The following is a 19302-nucleotide window of genomic DNA, read 5'->3' as shown; positions in this document are numbered from 1 at the left end:
TATATCAAGTATCTCCAAGCTCGTTTTTTTTACAAAAATAATAAAATAAGGTGGAGCAGAGCTAATTCGTACATTTTTATATGGGCCTATCCTCAAATAACCCATGAACTTGATTTAGCGAATTTTTATTTCCTCCTCTTGACGACGTCAATTTGTTGTATATTATTTTTTGAGCAATTATGGGGTCAAGGTTTACACGGTTTACAACGAATAGAAGGCGAAATCTCGCCTCTAAATGTAACAGCAAAGGTCATCAACAAACAACTCACTGGTTGAAGTACATTGTTCGCAAAAACGTTCTCTTCTATAAGGATAAGTGAAACTGTCATTACAGACCCTGAGCAACTCTATACCCTTAAAAAATCCACGGAAAGCACGACGCCACCTGTCACGCAACCTCCTCCAGTGAGGTAATTTCCCGAAATTCGCGAAGTATCGTATATCTTCACGTCGTATTCTTGCCCCTTCGGAGATTACAGAACATGGCCAGAGTGTGTTTTCTCGTCAGAAATGTATTCCGAATATCACTCTCGAGGTGAAAGTATTGTTAAAGGCAGAACGATCCTTACGGAAACCCGTCTTTTATATCCCTCATTACTGATCCTAAATTAGATGTCTTTTTTTTATTCGTAAGAATCATATAATAGGTTATTGTAGAAAATCAAGATTTGTAAATCGTAAATACACCGAAAGTTAAAAAATGGTCAACCTCGTTTTTCTTAGGAATTACTTGCAATCGAAAAATTTTTGTTTTATGTTAAATTAAACTGACTAAAACAATTATAGCAAAAATGTTGCTATGGAAACAATGAAGAAAATATCCAATTCAACAGGAGTATTTCCCCCTCTTGAGTTGAGCACAGCTTGCATTCAACCTGACATCAATTTTATGAAGTTTTTAATGTAGTGCTTTGGAATATTTTAATTCCTCCTCATTCTTAATTCTTGCACATTCTCGGGCAACATTGGGCGACTTTTTACCCTCTTTGGTCGATAGGGTTTAAAAAATCGGGGCTAAATACTGGTCACTCTGATATTTCATTTCTGCACGTTCCAAGTAATCAACAACGATCCAAGCTGTGTGGCGCCTTGCATTGTTATGCATAGAAATCAATGTATTGTGCCGCCGTTAGGGAATCTTTGATGAATATCAAGTCATTGCGACCTTACGTAGAAATGTTTTATCCAAACCATAACACCAGCACCTTCGTAGCTTCGCCGGAGTGAAAATATTGCGGGGAAATCCTCTCCTCTTCAAACCCTTTCTCGGCCATCAGAAGACCTCAAACAAAACACATCCAAACCAATTGATGTGATTTCTTGCGAAACTTAACCGAACAGTTTTGTGCCTTGTCAGAATTTCTGGACCAGTGGCCAGCCGTCTCGCATGCAATCTAGCTTCGCCTTTCGTGTGCGTAAACTGACATTAACATTTTTACCTTGTTGAAGTCGTTGATGTCAACAGCAGTAAAATGTCGGTTACGGAGTACATTCGAAACAATAGAACGATGATCTCTCTGAGATGTGCCTTCCGGGCATTCTTGAGTAACCGCCAGTATCTTGCTACCATAGAAAGACCCTTCGGACAGTTTTCTGGTAATGTGAAGCACGCTGGCTAGAAATGGTTGAATTCTTCTATCTTCCAACACTACCGAATCTGTATCACTTAAAACCATCACTCAAACAAACATGAAATTTAAAAATGGTACCACTAAAAAAAATCAATCCACCGGAATGTTAGAATGAAGCTTTACAGAAGAACCAATAAAAATAGTTTGACTATTCAAAGATTGATTTACAAACACCAATTGGAAATATCAATTAGGAGTTACCTTTATAAAATCAAAATCCTTAATTCCTCTTACTGTTCCTGCAACGACTTAGTAGTGGCCAATGCCAACCACGTCCTTCTTGAGTGCCCTCTTACCGCCTCAGGCAGAGAAGAATTTTACAGATCGCTGATTATGGCCGGCATACCTCTTCCCATCACAGTGTCCAATCTCCTATGTTACTCCTACAGATCTGATATAATTGAACCCTTAATTAAATACATTTACCGCAACAAAATCATAATATAAACGTAAAAATAAGAGAATGCTTTTTCTTAAATAAAATTATCCATAATTATAACCATTGGCTAATATAATTAACATAAGGCCATAAGTTAGCTTTTCTTAAAGGAAAGTTATAAAAAAAAAATATTAGGAGTTTTACCTTTTTAGTTACCTCTATTTTTTAACATGGACTCAATACTTTTGATGTGATAATCAATTGAGGATTATTTAAGAGATAATTAAAAATATTAAGGGTGGTTATATTGTTTTTGCTGTTCAGTGTTTTTATAAAGTACATCGAAAGAAAATCGGTCAAACTTTTCTGATATATTTTTGCAGTCATTCGTAACCACATTGTAAGTTAAATACGAACACAATTATAAAAAAACACAATTTATTTATTTTAAATCTCTATTTGTACTTTTTTCAATGTTTTATTGAACATCTCTATGGAAACTATAACAAAACTAGGATAATATGAGCATCTGTTTTTGGAAAACTATTCTAAATACATCTCCTAATGAAATATAAAACTTCTAAACAAATTTGAAAGGCTAGGAATATAGATGTACTAGAAAGACGGAAAATCACTCTGGGAAAAGATGAGCTTGAGACATCTAAATGGATCCGTTTACACTTTTTCTTTGTAGGTAACAATTTTTCCAGAAGTTGCGAAAAAAGTACAAACCTTCCTCCTTCGCCGCACACTCCATTTATAAATAAAAAGTTTTCTCTTAAAGACTAAAATATTAATAAAAAGAGGACAAATCCCCACACCCTTGCTTATATAAGGGAACCGCGGACGAGAAAAAAATTGATGGACGACCTTCATTAATCCGTTTTTGAGGAAAAGAGGGCGGGACTATTTTTTAACACGGCTTCCCGCCGAGAAACAACTTTATATTGATTTATTTTCCATTATAAGAGGGTTGCTTGCGTTTTCGTCCTCCTGTAAATGAAGTGCTCCAATGGAGGAATGCGATCTTTATTTATGATTTGTTGAATAAAAACCAAATGTACAGACGGCTCTGATGCAAATAGATGTTGCAATGCAAATCCTCTTCTATTGATGTCTTGCTCCCAGGCCGACCGATAAATATTCAAGCTCCCAGTGTGTATTTATCGGTTATATTCAATAATTTTAGGTTTTACTTTAAGCCTGCCTCTTTTCTCTGACAAATGCTTAGTGCTGCTAAAAAAAAAAAATACCAACTGGCATTTTAACAAAAAAACAATTATAACAACCCAATGCGCAGCCTTGACGCACAACAACTGCAGGCACAGATCGCTGATCCGATTTCTCAGGGCCATAAATATTTTCAATTGAATATAGTATCTTTGTACGTTCATATATGTGAAATGTGTCATTTATTGGAAATGATGTAATTATGTTTGAATGAATGGGGTTATCTCAAATTACCCAGAGGAATATCGAGTATCGTGTGAATAAATATGTGAATGAACTTATTAGCGTGAATTTAGGTCTTCTCCTAATTAAGACGAGAAATATCAAGTACTCTGGAATAGTGTGAATTCTAATTAGACTATCATGTCTTTATGTGTATTTGTGTTTGTTATTTATGTTATTTTATTCACAGTTGACGAGCCCATGAGGCACAGAGAGGATAGCAATTGTTTAAAGAATGAACGGGTGGTAACCGTTACGTCATAAAGCGTCACAACCTCCTTCGAGAGTCAGTAAAAGAAAATAGTAGGTTTAATACGCGGGATAGATAAAAAAAGAAATGCAAAGCTAAGGGCAATGCACTTTGCCTGTCCTAACTTTAAAAAAAATAATAAAACAATAAACATTACGTAAATTATTGTAAGTATTGTGTAGAGATTAGTGACCGTTAATCGATAGTTATTCAGATATCGTGAGATGCGGTCGGGTGTGACGTAGGTTTCAGAAATACATTTTCTTTATCGTGCCAACGTTTCGATCTTCTATTGAGATCATCTTCAGGGCCTGGGATTTACAAACAATGTTTACATTTAGCAAATTCACTTTTCCAAATGTTAAATGTATTTGCTAAATGTAAACATTGTTTGTAAATCCCAGGTCCTGAAGATGATCTCAATAAATTTCGAAACGTAGGCACGATAAAGAAAATGTTTTTCTGAAACCTACATCACACCCGACCGCATCTCACGATATCTGAATAACTATTGTAAGTATTGTATTGGTAATAAATAATTAGGTATATAATTTCAAATTAAATTTAGGAAACTACTAACTCGTATCTACCTATTTTTGCAAATAGGCTAATGCACCTTGCATAATGCCCAAAATTTTGATTAGCAATTTCTAATCCATCGATAACTTGTTAATAAATGTTAAATACGTTTAAATGTTGTTAATTGTTCATTACAAATATTCTTATTTGAAAATGTGAAAAATGTGATATTTTAATATTTTCACAAATTGGTTTTACAATGAACTAAATTTAAATGTTGAAAAAATAATTCTCGCAGCAAGATCAAAGCTTAGAGTTAATTTTCATAATAACATATATGCGTTCATTTTGAAAATAATTGTTTAATGAATTGAAAACATGAGGTTTTTAACAAGATAATTATTAGCCTTGTCTATCTCAAAGGAGCCAAAATGATAACCAAATAATAATTCAATAGCAAGCAATTGTTTTTTTTATATTACTTTCATTAATCATGTTTGAAAATTAAAAACAAAATAATTAAAACAATACTTACCACAGCTAGATCAAAGCTTGGTTTTAATTTCATGATTAATAACTGTATTATTTGAACACATAATGTTATTCGCCAATAATTTATGTTAATATTAAAATAAGTTTTTAAAAAATTGTAAACTTTGTCAACGTTTGTTGCAGCATTTTAACAACAAGTATGTTAGTTGTCTGCCTCTTTCAAACGTTGGAAATTAATCAAAATTCGTAGCCATATTACGGCAATATTTGAGAAGTTATTTATTCCAAAATAATTTAGTATATTTTCGAATTCCTAAATGCAATGTTACTAATGTTATAATTTGAAACAATGTTAACATAAAAGACAATAATAAACAATAAAGATTAATGTTAATGTTACTACACAAAAAATAGTTTTACTCGGTTTAATATATACAATATATAAACAGGATGGTTACTTTTTTTGCCTCTCAGTGAATAACCCTGTTATTACGGACTGTGGTGGCAGCATAGTTGGGGTGTCTAACTCGTATTTGTCATGCGAGCTGTTCTACGTTCGAATCCCAGTAGAAACTATGGATTTTTAATAGGTAAAATGATTGAAAAATGTATTTCAAAATGGTTTGACATCTCGCTCAAGACACCTGATATATATGAAAAATAGAAAAATAAATTTTAGTATTTTTAATATATATAAAATTGTGTTTATTGTTTATTTTGAGATCGTGAGATGCGGACAGTTTGAAGGTTTAGAAAAAGAATTGTTTTAACGTACAACATTTCGATCTTTATTGAGATCATCTTCAAGGCCTGGGATTTATAAACATTGTTTCAATTATACATGTAAGATGATATGTCAATTTATATAATGATGTACACCAGGGGTGCTCAAACGGTCGATCGCGATCGACCAGTCGATCGCGAGTGCTTTTTGAGTAGATCTCGAGAAGAAAAAATTTTTTAATAAGTAGGTAGGTAACTAAACTACAAAAATGTATTACGTAATAAAATAACACTGCTTGCGGCAAAAGGTGGCTTTATCAAAGGAACGCGCNAAATACACACTTTGAGTGAATACAAATACTTTGATTAAACCTAAAATTTTTGTATTATATACATCATTCTATAAATTCATATTCATACCTTCTATGAATTATTTGTATTAATTAAAAATGTTTATAAATCCCAGGCCGTGAAGATGATCGCAATAAAGATCGAAACGTTGGCACGATAAAGAAAATGTTTTTCTAAACCTACATCACACCAGACCGCATCTCACGATCTCCAAATAATGAGATTCATTAATGAACGGCCACTAAATACCACAAATTTATTTATTGTGGTATTTCCTTCAATACCAGCATTTGAAGAAGGGTATGCCAATTCCAACTGGTGTTCTTTTCTAGGCGCTCGCGCACCATATTCTCCTGAGTTGCTGGTGGCCATCTTCCCAAAACGACCGGCCAAAGTTGTTTGTATTTCATTTAGAATCTGGCGGGCACATCGGAAAAGGTTCCGTCTTGCAGAGATGACAATATTTCTTCCCTTCCTTAGCGTTGTAATGCGCTGCGACCCACTACCTGGCCTCCTATTGGCACTTCCAGTTCCTCAGAATCGGGCTAAAGCCAGGAAAACTACGACCTGAGAAACGCCAACTGCCTCTACGACGTCCACTTGCTGGTCATCTCGATAGCTCATTTTCACAATAATATTGCGATCTTCTGGTTCAAGATAGTCTTTCCACGGATAAAGAGAATACAACTGGATTAAAATAGAGAAAAGTCGAGAAAAGGGTTTTTTTACAAAATGAGTAATCTTCATTTTTACAATTCTTAAATAAATCCGTTATTAAAAATGAGTATTAACTAATTTTTTTTCCTTTATCCTACTAACAAGAATATATCGGTTACTTCAATTTAAATTTATAGATTAAGAATAAATAAGATTGGTGGGCGGGGTCTTCGGAGAGGCTCTTGCGAGTGATGAGCACGACCGATAGAGGCCCTCAGAGAACCTGAGCAAGAGACGAGGGATCGTCCTCTCCCGACTGAGGATTGGCCATCCGCGGTTGACACACGGGCACCTGGTTTTGGGCCAAAGCCCGCGCAAGTGCCCCCTATGCAGAGAAAGAGTGCTCGATGTGTCCCACATACTGGAAACATGTCATGCCTTGGCTCCCTACAGGGAGCGTGCAGGCATGCCATCCAATCTGAAAATGGTACTCGAGCACGGCATCGGGTTTTTGGGTTCCCTGTTTCGCTTTTTAGGGGAAATTGAGGTTTTTTATAACGGGGTTTTGAGTGCATGTATTTATTAGCGTGAATGGCGAGGGGTGAGTGTGAAATATAACGTCATCATCGCCCCTCGAACTTAGAGAGCGTAAGAGTGTGTGTTCAGGGTCGATGGCGGAATATTTATAAATCGACCCCCAAACTAAATTAGCTTAAGTATAGGTTGGTAGAGGAATATCAAGTACTCCACCGACCAAACGGAATGAGTGTACTGTATGAATGTATTTATGTGTATGCATGTATCTATTTGTACGAATATAGTGCTTGAATGTAGATTTAGTCGGGGGCTGAAATGACCTAGATGTCGGAAGCCCCAGGTAAAGAAAAAAAAAAAAATCACAAATCTCGGTATTCATTTTTGCACAGTTTAGATTTTCGTTTTATAAATCCGACGAAGACGACGAAAGCAGTAAATTGATGTTAAAGGTTTTAGCTAGAAAGGTGTCAAAATTAAGAGAAAATTATAAACAAAAGCAATAGATTGGAATGGATGTTTTTCAAAGAGGCATAAATTGTGATAACAACATGCGGGAAACGAGAATCTAAATTCTTATATGAAGGGTTAAGGCCGGCTGTTAGCTGCTTCTATCAACAGTGCGTGTTAACATCCCTTGGTCTCTCTCTATGAGATTAACAGTACAAGTCAATATTAGCTGAGCAAGTCGCCGGCTAATGCGATTATTATTCTTCAAAAGGGCTCACCTCGACTCTCAACCCGTGCCCGGTCCCAACTTCTTCGCTCACGCTGACTCAACCGCTATCCGGGTACATGGAATTCGCAACACGTAGCCCGGCGGACCCTTTCTTTGTTTTTCATTCACATTCTCATTCTACCTCCTCCAATTTCCAATTCCTTTTTTAATTGTTTAAATTTATTTTTTTTTATAATAATAAAGAAGAGACAGAAAACCCAAATATATTACGGGGGTCGTGATTATTTAACTTTAACATTATCTGCTATATATAAAATTTATTCATTGAAAAATAATGATGCACTTGTTAGATTTTTAGGGTATTTTTTATGAAAAATAAAATATAATTATAACAATTATTATTACTAAATTTAAATTTTCACCCTTTTTTATATAATCATCGAACATAAAATTTACAAAAAAAGAAAAACTACTTTCCTTGAACTAATATAAAAAGACATAAAATATAATGAACAAAAATTTGCAATATTTTGTGTGGTGATTAGTGACCGTTAATCGATATTTATTTAGAAATCGTGAGGTGCTGTCTGGTGTGGTGTAGTTTTCAGAAAAACATTTTCTTTATCGTGCCAACGTTTCGATCTTTATTGAGCCCTGAAGATGATCTCAATAAAAGATCGAAACGTTGGCACGATAAAGAAAATGTTTTTCTGAAACCTACACCACACGAGACCGCATCTCACGATGTCTATATAAATTTACAATATTATTAAAAATAAGTGATTTAAAATTTATGTATGCACAACCCCAAAGGAATAAAATTAGGGAAATATGAAAATGGGACACTCACACGATGAATGCTCTTTTCTTGAGCTTATCCGACATGATGATTCTTCACGAAAAAAGTAGCCATGTTCGAGGTGGTTTGTCCGCAGCCTCGAGATGGAATGTCCCTGCTATTCTGACTTTCAGCCTTTCTGGACTCCTGTCTACTACGAGCTCCAAAGTTCATTTTGATTTGTTTGTTAGACACTGTTAATAGCAATCGAATGAATTCTTTCGCTATATTAACTGCACACAGATCCAGCACTGAAGATCGTCCATTCCCAAGCGAACTACAAATTCTTACGTAATTAAAGAAAGTTGGCAGTTTGATAACTTCCACTCACTTTGGTCTATGAGACGCGTTTCGAAGTCTAGCCATCTTCTGTTTTCTCATATTTTTCTATTTATCTGCACATTCATTGCTAAAGTAACCAATATGGAATGAAGAAAGACATTGACGACGAAACATCGAGGAGATTGACCAAAATTATCAAAAAAGACTTTGCAGGCTGATCAATCTCACAAAAATAATTTATTATTTGTGTAAATTTGGTACGTTCAATTGGTCAAACAATTTACAAAAAAAAAAAAAAGTGGGAATTTTGCCCAATATTGTGAACCTACGAGCCAAGAGTCTTAATCGCTACTGCGGCCATCTTTTGTTTATTTTATTTGATGAAAAAAGATAGAAAATGTAGAACCAAGTCTGACAGACCTGAACTAAAATTCCTTTCATTCAATATTGAAGTTTACAGTCTGAATATGTGCGTATGAAAATAGTCCCCTTAAAAAGTAATAGGGGACCCGACAACTCTCATGCCCCAAGACTATTTTTACATCGTCTGCCATGCTTGCTCACTCATTGTGAATGGCCAAGGCCTGGCATTCCTCGACTAAGCGTAACACACTGAATGACCTTTTTCTACAAGCGGGACACCTGCCTAGTGTCTTCCCTTGCCCTAATTGAAGGTGTCCCATGTTCAATCGAGTATGACCTAATGTCAAATGTGTGGGCTTAGTATTGTCTAAATGAATGTTTGTTTCATTTTGATATTGAATTTGTACGTTTTTTAACTTGGTAACTCAAAATTTAACTGTTTTTGTCCTTGATTTTCTTAGGCTCAATATAACGAAAATCTGTATAATTTATAATTAACACGAGTTATTTTATCACTCCGAATGATCAAAGGTTGGACTGTATTTAAGTTTTCTAAATCAACAGTGTCTCAAAAGGCGTTTATTAAATGGTAAATCCATTAATGAGAAAAAACAAGTCTACTTTCGTTCTGACCTCTGAGCATAGCCGTGCTGGTCATTTCAAAGGAGGCAATTACGGTTGGTGGGTAAGTAATAAAATTTTTACAGCTCGTAAGGAGAAACCTTGTTATAATTGCGGTTCCAGACTGAGGAAATCTATCCTTCACTTCCACCACGAACATTCTACCTATTCCAATAAAAAAATTTCCACTAAAACTTTTCAGCCCTATGAATATCGCTAAATGATGGATAACAGACTGAAATGGTAAAATATCTCAAATATCAGCAGCAACATTTGTTCAGGGTGTAATTTCATTTCTTTAAACTTAATTATGACTACTTATTACAGATTTACATAAGTTGAAATTTGCGCACGCTTGTATATACGTAGAGGTGTGAACATAATTGAGCCTATAACTTCTTGCAATTCCAGCGTTTTTTAGTTTCAGTAAATTTCCGGCTTGCCTGGAAAATCGACAATCCCTGGTGCAGCCCTCGGTCTTATCTATCGAACCACCGTGGTTGGGCTACAGGGGCGGGCTACCCAATAGTTCGGTCATTTCAACCCCAACGCAATCATTTCTTAAATTAAAGTCCAATCAAACTCTCTCTCACTCTCAAATAGACTCACTATGTTAGGGAGGTGTCACGATATTACTCCATCATTCGTTATCCTAATATATCAATAACCAAATTAAGGTCAATGGGTACTCGTAAGCGTACACATTCCTGCTAATAAATACATTCACTTTCACCACACATTGGGGGCAGAAAATATCAGTACTGTACACAATTCTTTTCAATTAATTAATCATTAAGTAAGGTTTTTAGTTGTGATAAAAAAATCCAAGTAAATTGTATACAATAAAATTACCCTCTTTCCACCAAGAATCGGAATAAAGGACCACGATACTCGGTACCGTGATCAAGTAAAATTTTCTTATCGGGCGGTAATCTTTTATATGGACACAAGGAATTACACCGTTCAATTAAGGCGAATACATAAGCAACTACTTTCTACAATCCGGATACCTCTGCGGGCTTTGGCCCAAAAGTAAATGCCGGTGTGTCAGCTTCGCATGGCTTATCCTTAATCAGGTGAGGATGACCCATTTACTACGAATCAAGTTTTCCGAGCTACTTTCTTTTATTCATGTTTTCGTCTCTGCCTTAAACGCCTCATCCGCGTTTTTGTTATCCTCCAGACCTATTTGTCCAGGTACCCAGACAACTATCACCGTTTTGCCCAGATGATTCAGCTCGAGGTATCTTGTGAACAAGAGAAAATTAATCATTATTATTTATATTACGGGTAGTTTAAATTTCATTTCAAACCAAAAGTACGATGGTTCATGAATCTCAGTCTCTTTTGGTCGAATTTGAGTAAACATGAAATCTGTTATACAATAAATACTATTATTGTCGTTAACAATAAAATAAACTATGTAGGTTGATCGTATCTGATCAGTTTGGTTTTTCTTCGCTGTTTTGATTCAATGATAAAAATCCGAGGGCGTCTTACCGAAATGAGCTAGGAGAATCAAAACAAAAATTTAATCGGTTCTTATATGTTTGTATGTTTTCCTTAATTTTCCCCATTTATATGGCAGTTTGTTTATATTTGAACCACACGATGGCTAGCAATCAAACTGCAAGTTCTTATATATANTATATATATACATATGAATAATTTGTTAAATAAACGATTACTGAAAAATAATATTACTTTATTTTTAAGGCAGTGAACTATTGTGTGAGTTTAATCAAACTGTTTTGCTGGTTTTATTTTAAGCGAGAAGCAAATTGATATTTCGGACGAAAAATGTGTAATTTGAAGGAATTATAAAAGTTGGCATAAACAATCAAAAATAAATATAACCAAATAAATTATGTTTTATGTGAAAAAAATGATTGTTATAGAGTGCGGTACATAATAATTTTAAATTACCAAATTTTATACGTTCGTAAATTTTATCTATAGGTCTAGAAGTAGCTTCAAATTTCATAATGTCAGAGGGGAGCTTGTTGAAAAGAAAAAAGAAAAACGTTTCAAACAAAGACTGTGCACACTCCAATTTACCTACAAAGTAGGAGATTGGGAAGGGTGATTTGAAAAGAGGCTCTGACTATTGTAGGCAGAGGTTGAAGTGTATGAAAGTACCCTTGATGTGTGAGGGGAGCGTGTCATTGTCAAAAGGGAAAAAATGCATATTCACATACGCCTCCGGGCTACCGCCCCTCACCGACACACCGGCGGGAGTTGTACGAATTGCAAATTGGACAGTTTTTGAATTTCCCACTATTGACATTCAACTGCAAATCCGGGCCCTCGAGAGTCGAAACATTTCAAAAAAATTCACAACTTGATCCAAGGGTTTGTAACCGGAAGAAAATTGATGACTACCACAAATGAAAAACGTCAATATCGAGTTTGAAATTACAATTTTGGTACATTTTCAGAACTACATTGTCGATTAATTATCGGTGGTTATATATAAGTATTTTTAATGATTAAATTAAATTTATTAAATTCACTAATTTCGTGGTCCGCTTGACCAATTAATATATTACAATTAATTAAGGCTTTTAGTTGAGATAAAAAAGTCGATGGCACGAGCGGGATTCGAACCCTCCATCTTCGGCTAGATATGCCGCTGCTCTACCACTTGAGCTAACGTGACTTCGATCCACTCGGACACTAACTTCCCATCTAAACCCCACCTTTTGAATTTTCCCTCCTTTTGCCATTTTTCAAATGTCGTGTAATCGGATTGGATTCTCGGCGACAAATGAAATTAGAATCCCGCTCATGCCATTGACTTTTTTATCTCAACTAAAAACCTTAATTAATTGTAATGTATTAATTGGTCAAGCGGACCACGAAATTAGTGAATTTGGTGATTAAAAATGAAGTATAATTCAATAAAGCTCTCCGTGGCCATTTCAATTGTCGTCGAGAATCCAATCCGATTACACGACATTTGAAAAATGGCAAAAGGAGGGAAAATTCAAAAGGTGGGGTTTAGATGGGAAGTTATTGCCCGAGTGGATCGAGGTCACGATAGCTCAAGTGGTAGAGCAGCGGCGTATCTAGCCGAAGATCGTGGGTTCGAATCCCGTTCGTCCCATTGACTTTTTTATCTCAACTAAAAACCTTAATTAATTGTAATTAAATTTATTATTCAAATAAAGCAAATAAATTATTTACAAGATGAGAGGAATGTGATGGTAAGATGGTGGGTAAAGTAACAATTTTATTGAGAAAAATAAAAATAGCCGTCAATAAATAAGAAATACGTAGCAATATGAATCTAGTCAAAGGTGTGTTGCTTCAAATTTTAAATTTCGAAATAAATTTGGTACATCGCACAACTTTTTCAATCACACGTTCGTTTTTACTATAGTTTCTCTTTTTGAATTGGTATATAATTTTTACTAGCAAGTCAAAAAATTTTTTTTGAGACCGCATCCCTGATCTCGAAATTACTAGTTATATCCTGTAGATAGTATCCTTCCTTCGTTATATGGTCAAGTTGATGGAACATATTTTGTTAATTATAAATCATTAAAAGCAAACTTATTCTATAAAAAGTTCAAATTGAAATTTATTTATAATTATTTTTTCTAGATCCATTCTTCAATTTATGCACGCTATCTAACGCAACTTTTAACATACTAAAGCAGTGCTAAGTTTGCTGACCGTTCGATTTTGATTTAACTTCGTAAGAAGGTAAAAATTGTTTTTATCTTTACTGTTACCTAAACATAGGGTGTTTATAATTTTGTATTGTCATGATGGATGTCAAGGTACCTTTCAAAATAGATGGACAATTGAGCAACGGTTTTTATTCGATAGTTTATTAATGCTAATATAGAGAAATTTTGATAAACAGTTTTCGTTAAAAAAAAAACACCCCTTAAGTCTTGATTAATTTTCTAAATTGAGGATGCACCGCCTTTACAGCACAGGTCGTATAAATAGGGTTTTTTAATGGCCTTTTACTTAATTTTACTTAATTAATTGAAAAAATTAAATTAAGTATTGAAATTTGAGCATTTTTGACGAGAGAATTTAGTTCAGCTGAGTATGCCCTCAGAACTCATTTATTGTATCGAATGTTTTCTGTGATAAGGCTGTTGTAACTGGGCTTGTTTGCCAAGTATAAAAAACGGTGGCTATTAAATATGGTGGTAGTAAACCGAGATTAAAGTTTTCCGTATAAAAATAGTTAAAGTCATATTCAAAACTATGCAAATATAGTAAAATGGCATTCAAAAACAGATTTTAGACAGATCAAATGTCAGAATATGGATTGCGTCAAAGGGGGCCAGAGATCGATAAATACTAAATATTGACATCGCACCAGAAACCGTTATTAAATTACCAATATTAAATCTTTATTAGATGGAAATGATGTCAAATATGATTGGCAAATGCTTTCATGATCACAACGAAATGATCAAACAGGCAACCATCAACATGGGGAGTAAATAAATTTAATTTAATTGTGGATCCGTGACTTTAAAAAAGGATGTCTACAAAATGGAAAACTTTCTTCTCAGGTGCATAATGGTATTTTCCATTAGTCAGGCAGATAGATGTATAAATTTTACGTCTGAAAAGGAAAAAACTGATTTGATGATGACGGTTTCTAGAAAGTGGGGGTCAAGCACTGCCGCCTTGTGGCTTATTTATTGTACTTTCCTAGTTCGTTCGTTCAGTGCAATTGACTCCATTTTTCTCCTGATTCCCGAGTTTTCATTGTATCTTGAATATGAAATGTGTGTTTATTTCTTCCTCCTGATTGTATAACCTATAAACGGGGTCATCATTAAATATGCCCATGTTTAAATGTTTTCTCACATGCCAGTGATCAGTATCTAGTCCTAACCTCTCATTTTAGCCCTTTCTAAAAGCAGCAGAGAATTTTGCCGTCTTGTGTGGATTGTTTTCGTAAGCTTGCTGTGTGTAGCATCTTCAGTTTTCATCCACTTCGAAGAAATGATAAATGGTGGAGTGTCTGTGTTGTTTAATCTTTACAAAACGATAGTTCATACTCAAAGTTGGGTGTTTTCAACGGCCTTATTTCAAGTTTATAACTCATCGTCAGGTTGATGGGGTTACAAACACCTTCTTGACATTAATTGAAAGACTGAACCCGCCGATCCCCCACAACGCGAAGTTACAGTAAGAAGCTGGTTGTTAATGCCACTCAGTTTTCTGTTAAATATTGTATTAATAAATACTGTAAGAAAATAATTATAATTTAGTGATTAATTTGTATGGTTTTTATTAGTTAATAAATATTTATGGTTGACACTCGAGCACCTGCTTTTGGGCCAAAGCCCGCGCAGGTACGTCTTATGCAGAGAAAGTTTGCTCGATGTGTCCCACATAAAGGAGGCGTGGCTACATATATAGAGCATGTAGGTATTCGGCTGGATTTAAGAATGGTTCTCGGAGTATCGAGTTTCAGGGTCAGGCAATTGAAACTTTTTTATTGGATATAGCCTCGAAATATGATTTTTGTGTTTCTGTGTTTTGTGTACGAGTGAGTGTATTTATTAGAGTGAATGGGGAGGGGCTGATGGTGAAATAGAATCCCAATTGCCACTCGCAGTGTGTAAGTGGCTTGGGTCAATACTTATAAATAATATTGTGTGTGACTATTTATAAAAGTACTAACTTCCCATATCAACCCCACCTTTTTGAATTTTCCCTCCTTTTTGCCATTTTCAAATGCCGTGTAAAGGCAAAATCATCAAAATCATCATTCAAATGTTGAAAATGGCAAAAAGGAGGGAAAATTCAAAAAGTTGGGGTTGAGATGGGATGTTAGAGTCAGAGTGGATTGAAGTCACGATAGCTCAAGTGGTAGAGCAGCGTCGGGTTTAGCGAATGTCGTGGGTTCGAATCCCGCTTGTGACACTGACTTTTTATCTCAACCAAAACCTCAATTAATTGAAAAGTATTTATTTGGTCAAGCGGACCACGAAACCTAATCAAATTTATAAAAGTATTTCTCTACCGCTTTGTCCTATATATTTAATGTCGACTTCTTTACAGTTAAGTTGATAAACCACGATTTTTGCTCAGTTGTCAACCTTTTCTTCATATTTTGAGAGAATGTTTCTAAGTGAATACGTAGCTATTCTTCAACTTTTAGGGATGGTTACAACAAAATCTCAATTCTTTAAAAAATTATACATAAAGGAGTATGTATGAAACATTATGGATTCAGTGGTAAGTTATACATACAATCATTTTCAGAATAAATGCTTTCCAACATTTCGCTTTTTCGGTTTCGCGCTTTAAAATAGAATGCATGGTCTACCATAAAACAAAATGGATAACTATCAACCAACGATTCTAAATCATATTCATAATGGGGGCCATGTACACAATGTACTACAATTAGGGGCAGATTATTTCACGTGTTTTGGAAATGGTTAAATAAGTGAGAATGAAATATTTGAATTGATTTTTTAATAAATTTAAAAATGTTCACAACCGAATAAGTTTTCTCTTAATAAAACTGGTGGGTAAAATAAAATATGTAATAACACATAATATGTTAGCAACTCCGTTATTTTCAAGCAAAAACGAAAAGATTTCAAAATGCTATATAACGGTGGTACATTTTGTTTCGTCTTCCAGGTGAAGGGGATCCAGAGTTTGCATTTCCCATAGGCAACCTCACAACGCCAGTCGGCCGGGAAGCTGTGCTGTCTTGCACGGTTGAAAATCTGGGGAAATATAAGGTAAGACATTTTGTTTTATCACAGTGAAAGAAACAGCTATTTATTGAAGAAAAACTCGACATAATAAATGAGAATGTGTTATTCGGCTCATGTTAAGAACAATTTTTATAATAGAGAATAGCAACACACTTTATGCCTTGAAGATGACACGAATATAGGTCGAAACGTCGGCAAAAAAATGAAAAATGTGTTTTCCATTGTTGACCGCTTCTCACAAATCCAACACATTAACAATTTATTAATTCAAATGCTTACAAATTTTATTTGGAAACCTACAAATGTTTGTAACGCTTCTGACATTAATAATACTTACCAGAAAATATAACTACGTCAGTTAAAAGAAAGAAAGCACTTTTATTTCCTAACGAGGTAAAAAATAAATAAATATACAGGGTGAATTGCTACTCGTGCTACAAACTTCTCCAGTAGATTCTTCACCCTAAAATGAACAAAAAAGTTCATATTGTCCATGGTCCGATTCTCAACCATTTCAGAGTAATTTCGCTTTTTATCGATTTTGAAAGATATCACGTCCTGGCGTCGGAAAATCGTGATATCTTTTAATCTAAACATTTCTCTGAAAATCTAATAGCACCGTTGAAATTCCCGTTAATTTTTCAATAAGAAGATGACGGTGGCAAAATGTTTGGGCTAATTTTTTGTGTTTTATTTCAGCCAGAACTACAAAAAGAGTGGAAAATTGTGTAAATCGGAAAGTGTATAAAGTAATCCAGAGTTTCTAATTTTAGTCTCAGAAGGCAGCAAATTTGAGGAAAACTACCTGATTTAATAACGCTTCCAACGCACTCGTCATTTTCTTATTTAGTGGTTGTGAGACCAAGATGTTGATGACAAAAAGAGAAAAAATGGTGGTTCAAGGATTGCTAATGTTTGAGAGTGACTTGCTACTCGTGCTACAAACTTCACCAGTAGATTCTTGACCCTAAAATGAACAAAAAAGTTCATATTGACCATGGTCCGATTCTCAACCATTTCAGAGTAATTTCGCTTTTTATCGATTTTGAAAGATATCACGTCCTGGCGTCGGAAAATCGTGATATCTTTTAATCTAAACATTTCTCTTAAAATCTATAAGCACCGTTGAAATCCCCGTTAATTTTTCAATAAGAAGATGAAGGTGGCAAAACGTTTGGGTCTTTCTTCCTTGACCTTCTAGCTGTTTGTAAACTTCTTAAGCATTACATACTAAATGGGCATTAAATTAAATTAAAAAATTTCAATGGAATTATGATTTTGATTCTCTCTAAAAATTAACGGGGATTTCAACGGTGCTTATAGATTTTAAGAGAAATGTTTAGATTAAAAGATATCACGATTTTCCGACGCCAGGACGTGATATCTTTCAAAATCGATAAAAAGCGAAATTACTCTGAAATGGTTGAGAATCGGACCATGGACAATATGAACTTTTTTGTTCATTTTAGGGTGAAGAATCTACTGGAGAAGTTTGTAGCACGAGTAGCAATTCACCCTGTATTACAAGAATCTTAGCAAGGAAACAATATGACTTGTCCGAAGGAAAAGAATAATTTATAAAGGCGGTTTAACGAAATGGGGGAGCTGTTTTGACGAGGGGCTCTTACCGTGAGGACTTGAGATATTGCCAAGTGAAAGCGGAAAGGGCGGGCTGTACACCCAGGTGTGTTAGGTATAAGGAAAACAACGAGAGCTTAGACCCTTCCCCTCCAGGTTTGCGTAAACAGCTTCAAAACCCCATCATACGATAAATTATTAATTTTTCAGCTCAGTTTAAAAAAAATCCTTCAACGAAAGCAAACCGATAGAGTTTTATAATTAATTAGCTTGCTGAGTATGAAAGGGAACTTAGAAATAAATACACAACATAAAAAATGAACTTGAATTTTATCTTTCTTCAAGTTATAATATTTTAGAAAAATTCTATCAACAATTCATTGCGTAATTAGTAAAAGAGAAAGGCATTTAATACAGGTTACAACAAAAGGTCATTTTTTAAAGGTTACTTCATACGAAATGCATTGCTAGTCATAAAATATTTCCATTTATCGTTCCCTCTCACAGTTTAAAAACGAAATTACGGGATAAATAAATTTATTCTTTTTTTATAAGTGGGTTTATAAATTATTGTAGGACGTTTATACTGCAGTTCTGTCTGAACCTCAGGTAGGCGTGGTATCACGTTTTGCTCTACTTTATATCAATGGTTATATTATATTATTATTAATTAGAATTAAACGATATGTTGCCAAGTAATGGCATTACATGAAATATTTTCTATTTCCTTTATAACACACCGGCCTTTTTTAAATTTAAAAATGTAACCATTTATCAACAATGTTTATAAATATTTATATAATATTTATAAATATATATACAAAATATTTATAAATACAGTTAACGTGACATTTGTTAATATGAGCAAGTACGCACGTCGATTTATTTTAAATATTTCTATAAAACGATTGTTTATCTGGGTCTAAGAAACGACCCGGTTTAAGTTTTAATACTATTTTGTCGTAAAAAATAATTAATGAATTCAAGAATTAAATTTTTTTTATTAACTATTCACTTCAGGAGTTGCCAGCACTTTGCACGCGTGCATGCGGAAAGGGACTTTAATGGTATGCAAAGTGTTTCAAAAAACGGGACATACAAAAAGTGCTCTATGTACTACTCCATTTATCTATTTGTCCTTCATCCCGTCAATCTCTGACAGACACATTTTGCGTTTATTTGGATAGCAGTATACACTATGAGCCATCCAACAAAATTTTTCCCAAGATTAAAGAAA

The 19302-nt window shown here is 34.5% G+C and overlaps 1 protein-coding gene across 3 annotated transcripts in view; it reads left to right on the top strand.

The window, feature by feature from the left end:
• The window catches only part of LOC106670739 (lachesin-like), a 340305-nt gene that overhangs the window by 150904 nt on the left and 170099 nt on the right, over positions 1-19302 (top strand). For 2 of the 3 annotated variants that reach the window (XM_014401318.2, XM_014401317.2), the window contains exon 3: positions 16408-16511. The exons of the other annotated variant lie outside the window; for it this stretch is intronic. In XM_014401318.2, the coding sequence (XP_014256804.1) occupies positions 16408-16511 (104 nt within the window). The remainder of the gene's footprint in view (positions 1-16407; positions 16512-19302) is intronic. 3 annotated transcript variants of the gene reach the window in all.

The sequence above is a fragment of the Cimex lectularius genome, unplaced genomic scaffold (assembly GCF_000648675.2).
Source record: "Cimex lectularius strain Harlan isolate CLEC.00 unplaced genomic scaffold, Clec_2.1 scaffold22, whole genome shotgun sequence".
Taxonomy (NCBI): Eukaryota; Metazoa; Arthropoda; class Insecta; order Hemiptera; family Cimicidae; genus Cimex; species Cimex lectularius.
Note: the sequence above shows the minus strand (reverse complement) of the source record. Positions and strands in the feature narration are given on the sequence as shown.